This window comes from Ammospiza nelsoni, chromosome 3, assembly GCF_027579445.1.
Source record: "Ammospiza nelsoni isolate bAmmNel1 chromosome 3, bAmmNel1.pri, whole genome shotgun sequence".
Taxonomy (NCBI): Eukaryota; Metazoa; Chordata; class Aves; order Passeriformes; family Passerellidae; genus Ammospiza; species Ammospiza nelsoni.
The window spans coordinates 40,124,333-40,138,824 of NC_080635.1; the positions used below are offsets into that span (position 1 = coordinate 40,124,333).

At 41.1% G+C, this 14,492-nt stretch overlaps 1 protein-coding gene across 2 annotated transcripts in view; it reads right to left on the reverse strand.

Moving 5' to 3' along the window:
* Positions 1–1,035: 1,035 nt before the first annotated feature.
* The window catches only part of RPS6KA2 (ribosomal protein S6 kinase A2), a 276,138-nt gene continuing 262,681 nt past the window's right edge, over positions 1,036–14,492 (reverse strand). For both annotated transcript variants that reach the window (XM_059467989.1, XM_059467988.1), the window contains 7 exons: positions 14,052–14,141; positions 12,410–12,568; positions 11,092–11,253; positions 7,068–7,144; positions 4,477–4,594; positions 3,422–3,559; positions 1,036–3,045 (listed from right to left, as the gene is read on the reverse strand). In XM_059467989.1, coding sequence (XP_059323972.1) covers positions 2,920–3,045; positions 3,422–3,559; positions 4,477–4,594; positions 7,068–7,144; positions 11,092–11,253; positions 12,410–12,568; positions 14,052–14,141 — 870 coding nt within the window. In that variant the 3' untranslated portion in view covers positions 1,036–2,919. The remainder of the gene's footprint in view (positions 3,046–3,421; positions 3,560–4,476; positions 4,595–7,067; positions 7,145–11,091; positions 11,254–12,409; positions 12,569–14,051; positions 14,142–14,492) is intronic.

Here is a 14,492-nt window from a genome sequence, read left to right on the forward strand (position 1 = left end):
CTACACTTCTACCTTTATTTTGACAAGCTGGGACAGCACCTTTTTGTGCATGTGTTTACATACAGACACATATGTGCACACATCTGGATGCACTGGCAATAAAACCTTAATAAACAAAGCTCACTATAGGTATGGACTAAGAATTATTAATAGGCTTATAAAGTAATTAATGAGCATTAAGATGTATAAGTCCATATGTGTCTCTGTGTTAATAGTTGGTGGGTTAGAAAGAGGAAAGTCAGGAAGAGATTAAAACCCTTAAAGTTTGAGAAGAGCAACATCCTGTAAGCTTGGCCAACAGTAATATTCAGTTAAAACAAGACTACTCAAGGAATTAAGACTGGGCATGTATAGAAGGAATTAGACTTTTTCCAGCGGTTGTGAGAGAAAGCAAACTGAAGCAATGTAAGATGACCAGGAAACCTCAGAGGGAGACAAGAACTGTACATAACATTTCCAACAGTCTTTCTGCCCATATACAGTACAATACAATACAATTACTCCGACCACTAAAAATATGTTTTGTTGAAACAGCACATACCAGCTGGGACCCCAGAAAATCCAGCCCTTCCTGCAGGTTGCCCTTTGCATCCCTATGCCCACCTTGCCTTCTTCCAGGACAGAAGTCACTTCAAGGGAAGCAAGGCCTAGCCAGAGCTGTTCTGCAGCAGCCAGGACATCCCTGCCAGTGGATATCCTCACGGTGTGCTGTTAGCAGAAACGAGTGAGACTTAACTTCTAACCAGCAGAACATTCTTAAGGCAGCAAAAAGCTGACACTGAGCACAGCTTAGCCAGAGGAGAGAATGTGGGCTGTACACAAGCACAGACACCCACCCATGTGTTTGCACTCATCAGTCCCAGCCAACTCAGCCTCTGTGTGAAGTTTCACAGCATTGTTTATTTTAGAAAAAAGAAGGGCTTCAAGAAGAGCTGCTTTGCAGCGATCCTCTGTGCACAGCACATAAACTTAAACATTAAATATCAGTTTAAATTATTAAGAATAAATTTAAATTTAAAAATAGACTAATGCAAACAAACAAACTTCAGTCAACACTGAAGCAGAGATAGTTTTAGGAAGAATATTACTATAACAAATAACCCCTTGGACAATCTGAGGCAGTGATCTGGTAATTCCAGTTCAGCACCGCGATACACAAACTACCCAGCAAGCAAAAGTTACCATGTCTAGCATATGAAGCTCCATGTTCACATTTTTCTTTTTTTTTCCTCCCCTGTCACAACAGAAAAAAGCCAACACAGCACAGTAGCTTTTCCCACCAAGCATCTGAGGTGACAAAATTCACTCAGAAAACAAAAATTAACAAAAGCAGTACAAAGAAGAATCTTGGTCAGCTTGTGACCACCAATAAGCCAAGATGGGTAAGAAAAGGAATAAAAAAATAGTTCACATCTGGCACCACAAACCTTGCTTGCTTTCTTTGAAACCAGGGAATGAGAAAAAAGTCCGTTTTGCAGAGACCATTTCAACAAAAGTTTCCTTTCCCTGGACCTGGAAAATCCAGGTATTAGGGCACAGAATTTTTGTTTTATATGTATATAAATACACATGTACATATTCATATAAATATAAAAGCAGAGCATCCTCCCATTTCTCCTCATAATTTATTATTATTAAAGCTTGTAACAGAGTTGGCTGAACTCTTCAGAAGTGGGTACTCTCTGCACACACATGGCATGGGGAGTTTAGCTCTGCTGGAGCAGAACACCCAGGCAGGGACATGGGTGATGGAGGCAGATTTGGGTGATCAGCCAGGGAGGGCAGGGAACAGTGACTGGAAATGGCCTCTCTTGCTCCAGCGTGGCCCTCTGGGCTGCCAGAACGGCTCTCAGTGAGCAGACTGGGTGGTGGTGTGGGAGGATGGATGGCTGCATCGACCCTCGTGGCCCCTGGGCAGCCCAGCCACTTCTGGGGACTTCTGCTCCAGGCACTGAAGGGGGACTGCCCCTGCTTTGAGAGGGAGTCACAGTCTGCCCCCAGCCACTTGTATGCCAGTTGCCTTTGCATTATTTTGCTTCCTGTCCTCAAAGCCACTCACATCTTTCCCTGCCTTTGTTTGGTTCCCCAGCCCCTTCACCCAATCCTCCCAGACCTGCTTGCTGGCCAAGACCAGACACTTTTCTCCTGCCTGATCCACAGGCTTCTACTCACACTGCTCTACATGAATGCCTCCCCACAGTCCCATAAGACCCATTCTTTTCTTCAGAAGACCAAGCTTCTCAGAGGTTTTTGCTCTCTGAGACTTTTAAGCAAGTCAGAGCTGGTGGCACACTCTCCTTGAGAGGTGCTAGCTTCATTCCAGAGAAGGCAGGGGCAAAGTGCAAAAGATTGCTCAAGAACAGAAGGTATTTCCACCACCACCAGCTCTCTCTACCTCATGTTGTTCAGCACTTGTTTCAAATAAGGTATTACTCATGTGTCTCTGGAGCTTTCACTCTTCCTGGGGTGAGTGGAGATCAGCAGATGTCTACTTGTGCCAAGTCACTTCATCATGATGCATGCTGGAACAGCATTCTAACCCGACTGCATTCTTCATAGCAAAAAGTGCTTTTCTTGAGAAACAAAATGAAAACTGTTCCCATGGAACATCTTACAGACTCAAAAATAGTTTTCCTAGGGTGGAAAGGATGGAGCTCGCCTATTTTATTTGGCTTTATCTTTATAAAGAAACAGAGCTACTGGCAAAACTGGCACATCTTTGTGAAGTTGTTGAACTCTGGACCCTGGCTGGAATGTAAAAGAAAAGATGTAGCAAATGAGAACTTGGCCTTACGTGGGCTTCTGTTAGTTCTGGCAATTTCATGTGCAGGTTGTCCAGAAAGGTTCTGCTAGCCAAGTAAAGATGAATTTCTCAAATAATAAACTGAGGGATTTCAAGGAGGGCTTTTGGGGGTACTGCTACAATCTGGTAGAGGTCAGTCTTTTCATGCCTCGCCGCTGAGCCAGGTTGGAGGACAACACGGGCTCCAGCCTTGGTGCCTGAGGTGCGCGGTTTAAAGCGAAGTAAGTGGCTGCCATTGCACCCTGCGAAACAGAGAAAGAGAAAATTCTGAGCTGAAATTAATGTCTTTGATGCTTTTCCCTTCCCCTATTCAGTATGCTAAAAAATTGTCACACGTGCACAATTTCCATGAAATGATACCATTTAGGCTGGCAGACAGCTAGAGCTGTCTCGGATTCAAAATGGTGAAGAGCAGTATGTGCCACCAGGTTATTACAATGCAGCCTAAAGTTAAAAATACCGAGCAGGTGACAGTCAAAAATACAGGCAGTACAGTGCCATTTTAAATTTAGCCTCCGTGGCAAATAATCTTCCCACCTCCTCTATCACTTTTCAGACTATTTCCACAAATGACAGCTCATTCTGCAAGCAAGGATGAGGGAAGGGTGCAGGAGATACCTTAACCAGGTGAACATCCTGTCTGCTGAGTTGGTTTTGAGACAGGTACTCCCTGTTCACTATCCATGGATGTCTCAGGACCTGGACTGCTGTCAGGCGCTGATGAGGGTCTACATGAAGCATCTTAGACACAATGTCCTGGGTTGAAAAGGAAGACAGCAGTACAAGGGAGAAAGTAACTAATGGCTGTGCTGGTTTTACTAATATCTTTCTGTTGTCAGTGTCATCATTAGCATGTCCAATGGAGAGAGTGATGCACTTTAGACAGGCATCATGTTCTTTAAGTGTCAGCTCTTATCTTCAAAATTTTCAAGTGTAATGTTCAACTCTCAGCTAATAATCCAGTCAAAACATAATGTGGAGGGCATTAATCTTATTGAATAACTGTCAATTACTGGTGACCTTGTAGGAGTGATAAACACCTAGGGTGAGGATGCCATTTGGAGGCGCCTCCTCAGTGACCTCAAGGCATGCTTACAAGAGAAACTTAGAAGAGAAATTCAACACTCAGGTAACTGAAGTTCAATTAGGTTAGTTCTACAACACCTAAACATTTTAATTTCAAAACAGGACAGCTGATACAAAATCCACTGTGAGGCTCATAGGTGCTAGTAGCAAGATTAATATGTTACTAGGATTGCTTGCAGCTTTGTGGTAGAAAGTATCAATGTTCTTCCATTGGATACTAACAGTTTCTAAACATGAAATCTCTTGCAAGAATCTTTAAAGCCTGTCAAAGCTTCTGATTAATGGTGGGCAACTGGAAGCTTGCCCATTTACCTGTCTCACAGGCTAGTGCACAGCTTCGTGCCTAAAGATCTCAGCACCAGACGAGTTTTTTCTCTCAGTGTTTTCCCTGCTTTGTGATAGATGGGCAGCCTGAACGGTGATCTGTACAGAAATTAAAACTGCCTGCTCCCGGTTAACTGAGAAGGTACAACTATACATCTGTGGCACTGACAAACCTACACTTCTTTTAGAAGAGCAGTTGCACCAAAAAAAGAGTTCTGTGGTATTTAAACCTTGAGAGAAAATCTGAGAAAGGGTTCACTGACCTTTGCAGTATCAGATACTGAATCCCAGTTTCCTCCTGTAAGAGCATATTTGCCACTGCCAATCCTGGCCAGAATCTCCTCTGGGGTGTCGTCTGGTCCATTTGCAAAAGGAGTAAACCTATGCAAAAAAAAAAAAAAGAAAAAAAAAAAAGAAAAAGAAATAAAAAAGGAGAGAGAGAGAAAGAATCTATATAATTTGCAAGTACATGATTTCTAGGTTCTAGTATTAACTGCCAATGATTAGAACAGGAGTTTAGTTCCAGAATGTACCACTGATACTGCTGCCTCATTTTCACTCAAACTATACAGCCTGGTGGTTCCTCATATTGATCTGTAGAGGAAAACACAGATTCCTTAATTGTTTTTTAAATTTTTGTTCTGTTATAGTTTTTAGGAATGAAATACTCTTCATCAAAATAGTCAGGTGTTTACCTCTTGATTTAACTCTGCTTTATTGCCAACATCTTTATTGGCAATACCAGTACCTTGGTAACAGCAAGAAAGGACAAAAATTATAAAGCAGAAGAAATACAATCTGAAATAGGAAAAAAAGGAAAAGAAAAAAGACCTGTGTAATCTATTTTGCAATGCTTTGTTAACCACAATGTGCAAGTCAGTTGGGCACAAGAAATTACCTGCAATAAGTTATTTCCTCGTCCAGCCAGTCAGAAATGACTTTTAACAAGCACCCAGATTGTGACAAAGTCAATGTCACAGGCAGAGGGTGCCCTTTTTGTCTTCAGAAAGTAACAAGAGATAAGGTTTTTGCAGCTGACTAACAAATACCAGGCCAAATTTTACTCTGCGATCTTGAACAGCTGTCTAGGTTTAGAAGAAGTAGGTATTTTGGATTTTTATATTTTTCATTCAATCTGTCTTCCCTTCAAACTTGCCAGAGCAGGTTTTAGATTGTTAAACAGTTGGTTTGGCCACAGCTTCCTATCCCATCTGGCTTCTGGTAGCAAATTCAATTCCTCATGCAGTATTTTCTCATTTTCAAAAACATTTCAGTCTTCATAGCAGTTCAGCCCAAAGAGATATGTGATGTTACTCCAATCTATAGCTATCAGCTGTCAGCAGTAAGAGTTATGGACTAACAAAAACTCTGCTCCATTAACATCATCCCTGGCTGGTGCTCTAGTCCTGTCTGAATCCTCTCACCTCATAGTGATTGTAGGGGGAGAAAGAAGTCCTGGATGTAAATACTTGTCAACTCCTACTAATCTCCTCTAGTGAGGAAGAACAAGACCATTCATAAATGCAGTGGTATCATCTAAAAAATGCATTTCTTAACTGATTGTGTTACTACTATTTTCTCTGGTGTGCAGAAAAAGAGAGATGCAAGTTACTGGCACCTGTCAGTAAACTGAATATTCACTAAGTTGTGCTATTTGTATTTCTGACTCAAATATATTTGGACTTTTTTCCTTCATATTCAATAAAGAAGTATTTTGAATATAATCAACCAAACAAATGTAACTGTAGATAATGTGTTAATTTTATTTTACTGATTCCAGCTGTGTAGCAGCCATGGGCATCAGCCAAATAGAAATAGGTTCTTGGAGATCCAGCAGACTGGGAGACTTCCCACAAAGTCTTGATATATTTCAGCTGACCTTGAACATGTGTAGTCAAGAATAAAACAGATGAGATAGAGACCCCTGGCATCTTTTCTACAGTCCACAAATAACAGAATAACAGAAAGTCAGAGTCCAAATCTTTGTTTTCTGTATAAAACCTAGGAATTAATCCAATCTTCTTGTCACAGATGAAGGATCATGAAGCAGATTAAATAATTTAGAGAGGTCACTGAAAGCTGCAAGCTGTGCTTAGGTGTGATAGATGCGCAGATACCATAGTCTGAAAAATGAAATTCAAAGCCTGGTAACTCTAGACTAGGTTTGCACTTTGTTTCTCAATCATCCCAGCCCATCTTATTCTTGTCCTTCACTGCTTATTTCAATCTGTGCCTTTCGCTGGATCTTCTTGTGTTAATATTTTATTTTAGCCAACACATTGGTAGGGGTATTTTTGCCAAGTACCTCTCAAAAGTTTCTGCTGCCTGTTGCTATTCTTGCTAGTTTATCTCTTTTGAATCCTATTTTTCAAACTGCATCTGAAAACTATGTTTGGGTGGGTTTTTTTTTAGCTTTTAAAGGTGCTCAGACATTTCAATAACAGTAACAGATGAAGAACAATGAAGCTGAATAATTCATTCTATCTATCAACAGAATGAATTAACATTCTTTCATGGATAAGGTGAACACGAGGCTCTTCATATTCCTATGCACCTCTCCTAATAGAAAACTTCCTCACTGCTTAAGCCATGAGTGAACCCTTCAGGAGTCTAGGTCTCAGTGCATACAGGCGCTTTCTGTTAAAAACCTAAACACTTTGTCAAGTGTCAAAGATATTTACACATTCTAGAAAAAACTTATTCTAATTTTAAGCATTGACATCTATTTTCTTGCTTTATACAACTGAACACACACCTCTCAAGGAGGCCAGAATCCCTGTCTGTGACTGCTTTCAGGCTTAGTTAGTGCTGAGCCCACTGGAGACTGCTGCTCTAGGAGAACCTCGCCACTCACCCTGCCAGCATGGTGTACAGCAGGATCCCCAGGCTCCAAATGTCACAGGCTGCATCATAACCTTGGCGTTTGAGGACCTGTGGGGAGGAAAGAGAGAGATGAAAACAGGGCAAACTGCATTCCTGAATTTTTAGCTTCTGATCTACAAAATGCAATGATTAATGCTTGTGTCTTCTGACATCCCTAGGGCTTAGCTGTGTATCTGCCTTGAACAGGTGGCTGCCTTGGGATCAAAATGTGCTATGGAGCAAGGCAAAGCCCAGGCTGAAATGAGCTGGTTAAACTCAGCACATCTTTCCCCTCCACAGTGCGAGAGATGAGTGCAGTTTATTGGAGCTGGGAAGGCTGGGAGCTCCTCTGACCATCCAACATGCAGCAAAGCAGAACAATATTTCACTGCTTTAAAATGTTTCCCTTTAAAATGTTTCATTAAAAAATAGCTCATTATTACTTCAAAACATATCCTCCTAACATAAAAGTTACCAACAACCCTGTGGATGCCTTATAGGGCTAAATGACTGATAAGTATTCCAGCTGAGCTCAGTCTGGATTTAATACAGCAAATGGATGTACACTGAAGCATATATAATGTCAGATTAATGAAGATGCACGCTAAAAGGCTTCTCTTACTTCTGTATAAAGAAAAGTGGGCACATTTAGACTAGAGTTAGCAGCAGGCTAAAACTTGACCCCTTTTCCCATGGGGCAAACAAGACCCATGGTAGTCAGCAGAGATCTGACCAGCAGGTTCAGCCCTGATACAGGATGGCAAGGTGTAGCAGTAAGGGTGCAGTCCAGATTTCATTTGTGCTTGTGCACACTAGAAGAAATGCCTGGTGAGTCAGTGCAGATCCAAGTGAAACTGAAGTCACCACCTAAGCTCAAGGACCACCTCCATATCTTCCCATAAATGCAAACTACCCTCTGTTTATTCAGTTCTGACACAAAGGAAGTTCTGTCCTCTTTAGATGGACCAGAAGATACATCTTTTTGCAAAGCACATGAAAAAGGAATGTAAAAATTCAGCAAGTCTTCCTCTGACCTGCAGTCTTATTACCCAGAAGTGATTTAACTATCTGAAGTTTATCACAGAAAAGATCAAATTCTGCTAAGGAAAAACAGTTTGAGAAAATGTTGCCTCAACAGATTTTATAAATGATGAGTGGCAAAGCAACCATCTGCCAGGTATACTGCTGAGTGAACATTTGCTACCTGGAAAAAAACCCAACAAGCCAAAAAGACTCCCACAGCAACAAAACCAGAGAGAAAGCTGCAGTTCCTCCTGTTGACAAAGCTGGTAAAATCGTGCTTCTGCCTCTCTCTCCTGCACATAAGGTGCAGGCTTTCTGGCTGACTTATTTATTTCTATTCCTTTAGTTCCTGCATTCATTCCCTCTCTATTAATGTTAGTTTTTATGGGAAAAACTTCTTTGCTATTTAACAAACTCAGCTGTTTCTTGCTTCAGCCGTGAGGCTGAATACCCAATATTTATCTTTTGTTGTGGTTGTTCTCATTGTGTTTTGAACAGTTACAATTTCACTTCTTCTCTCTTTTCCTCCAATAACCAAGGTCAACCAAGTCTAAGGTAAGTTATGGAAAAACGGGGCAGTGATGATACTTAGTGGAGAGGGTTAATGAGCAAGTGGTCACACAACCCCAAAGTGATTAGGTCACTTCCAGAACTTAGTGGGATCTGAAATAGAGGCAGAAACTGGTTCTTAGTGCCACACCATAGCAGGACATTGTGGGGACAATGGGTATCCTCGAGATAATGATACCCTGGTTCCATCCAGTTCTGAGAATGGCTCAGATATTTGTCCAACCTCTTCTATTTCTGTAGTCTTTGACTTACTGGGTTAACAGTGTTTCAAATAGAGGTTTTTCTCAGTTGTAACAAGCAGGGTACAAAAGCAAATAAAGAACCTCACCATTTCAAATAATAAAGCACTAAGTCTTCACAAATTCTGTAGGAAATCTGCAGAATAAAATATTTTTACTTTATCCAGAAGCACCCTACTGCATCAGTAGTACAACAGCCCGGCTCTTTCCTCCTCGCATGCAGCACGACTCGCACTAGGTGGCAGCGTGCCTCTTTCAGACAGCCTTCATCTTTGCTCTTGCTATCACCTAAACCCCAAACTAACCGTTTCCAAAATAAAGGAGATCCAAGTGGGCAAACATGTCCTCCTCCTTCGGTCACCGCCCTCTTTGTCACCAGCTCAGCTGATTTTCTGCCTCCTTAATTGGTTTCACGAGCACGTGGCAGATGTTGCAGTTGGATTCAGACAGGGAACATGAAAGTCAAATCTAGGCTGGAGGGCAGCATTATATCACAGGTAAAACTAAAAGCACTTAAAGCTTTATGTAAGCTCTCTGCCAGTTCTGGTAATGTTTCAATTAATCTCCAATGTCTCCTGCATTAGCAGGACCTGTCTTACTCATCACGAATGTCTGGGAGGGTGATTTCTGCTTTCAGTTCAAATCAGAAGAGTCTGATAATGAAAAGAGAAGAGCCCATCATGAAAAATAGCTACACCTATTTTAAGCATCTTGTACCTTGGAGGAAATCTGAGTGCTTCAGATCTTGCAAACATGATTTTTTTTTTTTTTTTGTGGTTTAGAAACTGAATGGCTGTGGTGCCACACAACTTTTTAAATCTACTTTGATAATTTTAAACAGCTCATTCCCATTTCTAAAATGGAAGCCTAACCAAACCTCAATAAAAACCCCAAAGCAATCTATCTTGGCAATGGAAGGTTTGTTTTTTTTTCTGAAGAAAATCTGTTTTGCATTTATACTGCCCTGGCAATTGTCTCTATATAACAAATTCTGATGCTGGAAGGCTATGATTCCTGTAACTTTTGGTATCATGAAAGGACCCTGTACAGAAAGATCATCCTATTTTTTTTCTTCCCAGTCACAAATGAACAGTGCATGGGACAAAGAGAAAACTTAGGGAGAAAAAAGACTGCTAGATGATACCATCTGAGAGATACTGGTATTTGATAGTAGAGAACAGATGAAGTATGGAAAGACAGTAGTTTTTTGTTTTTCTTATATGGACCAAAACAAGCAAAGGAAGACACACATTTGAAGCAATGTATTGCAAATACTAAATTTTTTATCTTCATCCCTCCATCCCTCCAAGAAATGGATAGTTACCCAAGAAATTAATTTCTTGCTCCTTCATTGTGAGGAAGCAGATATGAATATCTCATGAGTCAAATACAGCAAAGAGCCCAAGCCATGAAACACTGTCTGAGCCATGCCCACTCCTGCAGGGCTGCATGAGAGGAACAGCCCTTGCCAGTGATGCAGAGCCACCTCTCCCTGTGCTTGGGATAAACTGTTTGGTCTTCCTTCACTTTCCTGTCTGTAAAAACGAGAAAGAATTTCCGACATCCCCCAGAACAGGGGTGAATTTGTACTAGGAAAGCCCAAGAGGAGAGATGTTTCTTTAGCTAAGTGAATTCAACAATAAAACTCTCACTGATTTCAGCACAGTAAGGATTTTGTGCAAGGATTTTTTTTTTTCAGTTTTATCACAGACTCTTGGAATAGTTAAGGTTGGAAAGGTCATATAGTTCAATCTCCCTGCTCAAGCAGGGTCCCCTGGAACACTCAGGATTGTGTCTCGATGGCTTTTGGGTATCTCCAGAGAAGGAGACTCCACAATGTCTCTGGGTGACCTGACATCAAGATTTCCCTCTTGAGCCTTAATCCTGTTCTGATGCAGTGCACTAGAGGAAAAGCAGTCTGATCAGAAGCAGCTAGAGAAAAAAGATATTTATCCTAGTAATGAGCCAAAGCATTGTGTGCACCAGTCCAAGACAGACACCAGCTTCTGTCAGGAGAAAAACAAGTGCTGTGACAGGAGCAGGAATAGGAAAGTTATGGTAATATAGGCTGTGCAAGTGCCAGTAGCCTGGTTTGTGCCTTGCTGCTCTCACAAAGGCAGCAAGGGAGGAAGGATTGCTTCCTAGGACACACAGACTACTGCAGGCTTTGAAATGTGATCCTACCTCAGGAGCAACAAAGTTGGCTGTGTAGCAGGGAGTCATGAGCAGCCCGTTCTCCGCTCTCAGCTGCTTGGCAAAGCCAAAGTCACAGATCCTGATAGAGTCTGGGTTTCCTGACTCATCCATGTAGAGGATATTACTTGGCTTGAGATCTCGGTGCACGACCTTAAGAGAGAACAGTGAGAGACAAGTGAGAAGAGGAGGTCAGGGAGCACTGGGGCTTGGCTGCCATTTCTGGTCTGCTGGTTGGGGTAGGTCAAGAGCTCATGCCGAAAATATTTCAGTTTTGGAAAAAAAGTTACTTAAAAGCCTTGGAGAAATGAAGGGAAAAAATGAAAGTCTGTTAAAATGAGAGACAAAATATTTGACAGCCTCTGTGGGTATATTGGGATGGAGCTGCTGCTCTAAGAGGAGACAACTTCACAAGGGTGGCCAAAATGGGCTGTTGTACAAACATCTTGGTGGCAGAATCTCCTGGAGCTTGATGGCCCTGAATACCCAGCTGAAAGGTGAAGAATAAATCACATAATGGGAGGAAAGTATGTAAGGGTCTTCTTGTGGTTGTCCATGTGAGTGGCTCACATCTGAAAGGAGGGATTACATTCTTTCTTAATTTCAAAATGTATTCACACAATTTGATGTGACTGTGTGTTTTACCAGACATGCTGAATTTCAGTGGCAGGAAAACAGCCTTTATTTGTTACAGCAAGACTGACAAATTACCATGAAAGCATAGAAGCCAAAGGACAAAATGCACTTTGTTTTAACATGAAACAGGAAGAGCAATAAATATTTGACTAGTTATCCAAACTGCTTGTCCCTGAAATGCAGAAAAGGAGAGATTTTTCAAATCTTGTTGTATATAGAACTTAGACTCCAAAAGTCAGATTTTAACAGCATGTCAGAAGTCTTTCCCATCAGCTGCTCAAACTGTCACTTCATTTGGAGAGCTGAGCATTTGATTTTCTACCTGTCTGCTGATTCAGCTACCCTATCTGAAGTGTTGCTAAAAGTTCAGATCCTGCAACAATGATTGTGATAAAAAGCACACAACTAATATCTCAAGAAAGTACATGAACTTAAAATAGTGTGGGAAAAAAAATACTACTTTGACATGCTTCAGTTCAGTGGAAAATGGATAAAAAGCTAATGACCCTATTTCACAAACCAAATGTAACTATAAATACTGAGGTACGATTTTTGGGGGGTTGCGGAAAACATATTTACATTTCAGAGAAGCAAAATCACAGCTATTCGCGATTTCAGGAAGTTGAATTTTAAGAAGGTTGGTGCAGCGAAGCCTTAAAAAAGCAAGGCTTACCCCCTGAGAGTGCAGGTAGTCCACAGTCCTGGTGATGGTGCACAGCACAGCACTGGCCTCCCGCTCAGAGAAGCACTTCTGCCGAAGGATGCGGTCCAGCAGCTCGCCGCCCCGCATCAGCTCCATCACCAGGTACACGAACTTCCCGTCGTCATAGACCTGCAACAGGAACACAGCAAATGCATGTCTTGGACCCACCAACTTGGTAAAGGTTGCTCCTTTAACCACAGCGTTGGCTTGCTTGCGTGGGAAGTTGCAAGAAGAAAATATCAGCAAATGTGTGGGAAATGGGCTCCTTACACTCAACAACTAAAAAGAAAACTTTATAAAATTACTTAAATCATCACTTTTTTCTGGTGTCTGTAACAGCTTGCTGATTTGTCCTCACAGAAATGTAGCTTTCCTGATTTTCTATCATGTCAACAGAGAAGGTTCAGCTGTTAAAAACAGCACTACTCCACACAGCTTCAAATGCCTGCTGGCTCTCACCCAAGCATTCTTCTCAGTGGTGTTCTCTCTTTCCACTTCCACAGGGTAACATTTGCCATTTCAAATATCAATATTTCCCTTTGACTCGTGATCAGCTAAAGAGCTGTATTATGCTGTTGGCCAACACTTGCATCTAATGATATTATTTAGTTTATATTTTCAATTCTGGTGAATATATTGTTGATATCAGCTGCAAGACATATTTACATTCAATGTCAATGGCAGTTGGTAAAAGAAATTTTATCATTTAAATTGGAGGACAACCATTCTCATGTCATTGTTCTTTATCTGGACTGCAATAATAGGCAGTGTTATAGTCATCAATTCTAAATGTTTTTGGAAAGGAATATAAAAATTTATTTTATTAAGATTTTTTAGATACACTTTAACACTTAGGAATTAGGTGAGACTTCCCTGAGGGCATGTGATTAGAAGATTCTTATATACTTTCTTAAGGTCTAAACCACAATGTACTGGCCACTGACACTAGCAGGATATGTTCTGTAAACTCTGAATCTGACATGATGTGGACAATCTTAGGTGAGTCTTTAGGCAGCTAAAAGCAGCTCTGACCAATTAAATTACTTACATTACTTCATATAAGCGTAGTAAAGGACTGTTTTTTCATATGAAATGCTGAAGAAAAATACCTTAATGACTGCTGGAGTAGAAGGCAAATAGTCCCTGGCATTAACACACTACTGGGGGAATTCTAGTGACTCTGTGAGCTCTCCTCTTCCCAGCAAAGCAGATAGCACAGGCTGCACAGGAGTGGCTGCTGCTTGAGAAAGATCATCCCCCTGCCCAGCCACACTGCTGTGTGTATTCAGCAGTGCCCCAAGCTAGGAAGATCTCCTTTTAAATAGTGCTGCAAACCCAAACCCAAACCCAAACCCATTTTTTCGTTCTCCACCACTGTGCCCCTTTGGTTTTTTTTTAAGGTTTGTTAGGCAGTAACTGGACAACGCATAACCTGACCAGTCTTTCCAAATGCTATCCAGTAAGTTGTTAAGTCGTGTTTTTCTCCTTGATTTCATTGGGTCTGGTTTTAGCTTGGACCTTCAACTGAACAATTTTCCAGACCTGGACTGATAAGTGAGCGTGATTAGAAGGTGAAAATCATTTAATGCTGAAGTGCTCAAAGACTACTCACATCTTTAAGAGTAATGATGTTTGGATGCTGTCCATATCGCAAGAGTATCTCAATTTCTTCAGAAGGGTCTCTCTTGCTCTTATCAATTATCTGGAATAAATGAAGGACAGTGTAGTCAAATATCAGTTAGCAGCACTAAGCAACCAATTCCTACAGTTTAAACAAATCAATATTTAAAATTCTTCTATTAATCATTATTCCATGAGAGGACAGCACAAACCATGTGCAAATGACAGCCATGCTGACTGCCTGCCAAAGGCAGATGGAGCAATAATTAGTTTAGATTCTGGAGGTGTAGGCCCTCTTTTTAATGCCTACAGTTCTGTTTACCCATAAATAATGGCAGTAACAAGAAGTGTCATTTAGAAATCGAACAACATTGAGAGTTTTAAAATAATCGTAGTTTTAAAATTACCTTTTTGACATAAAAAAATGATAGAA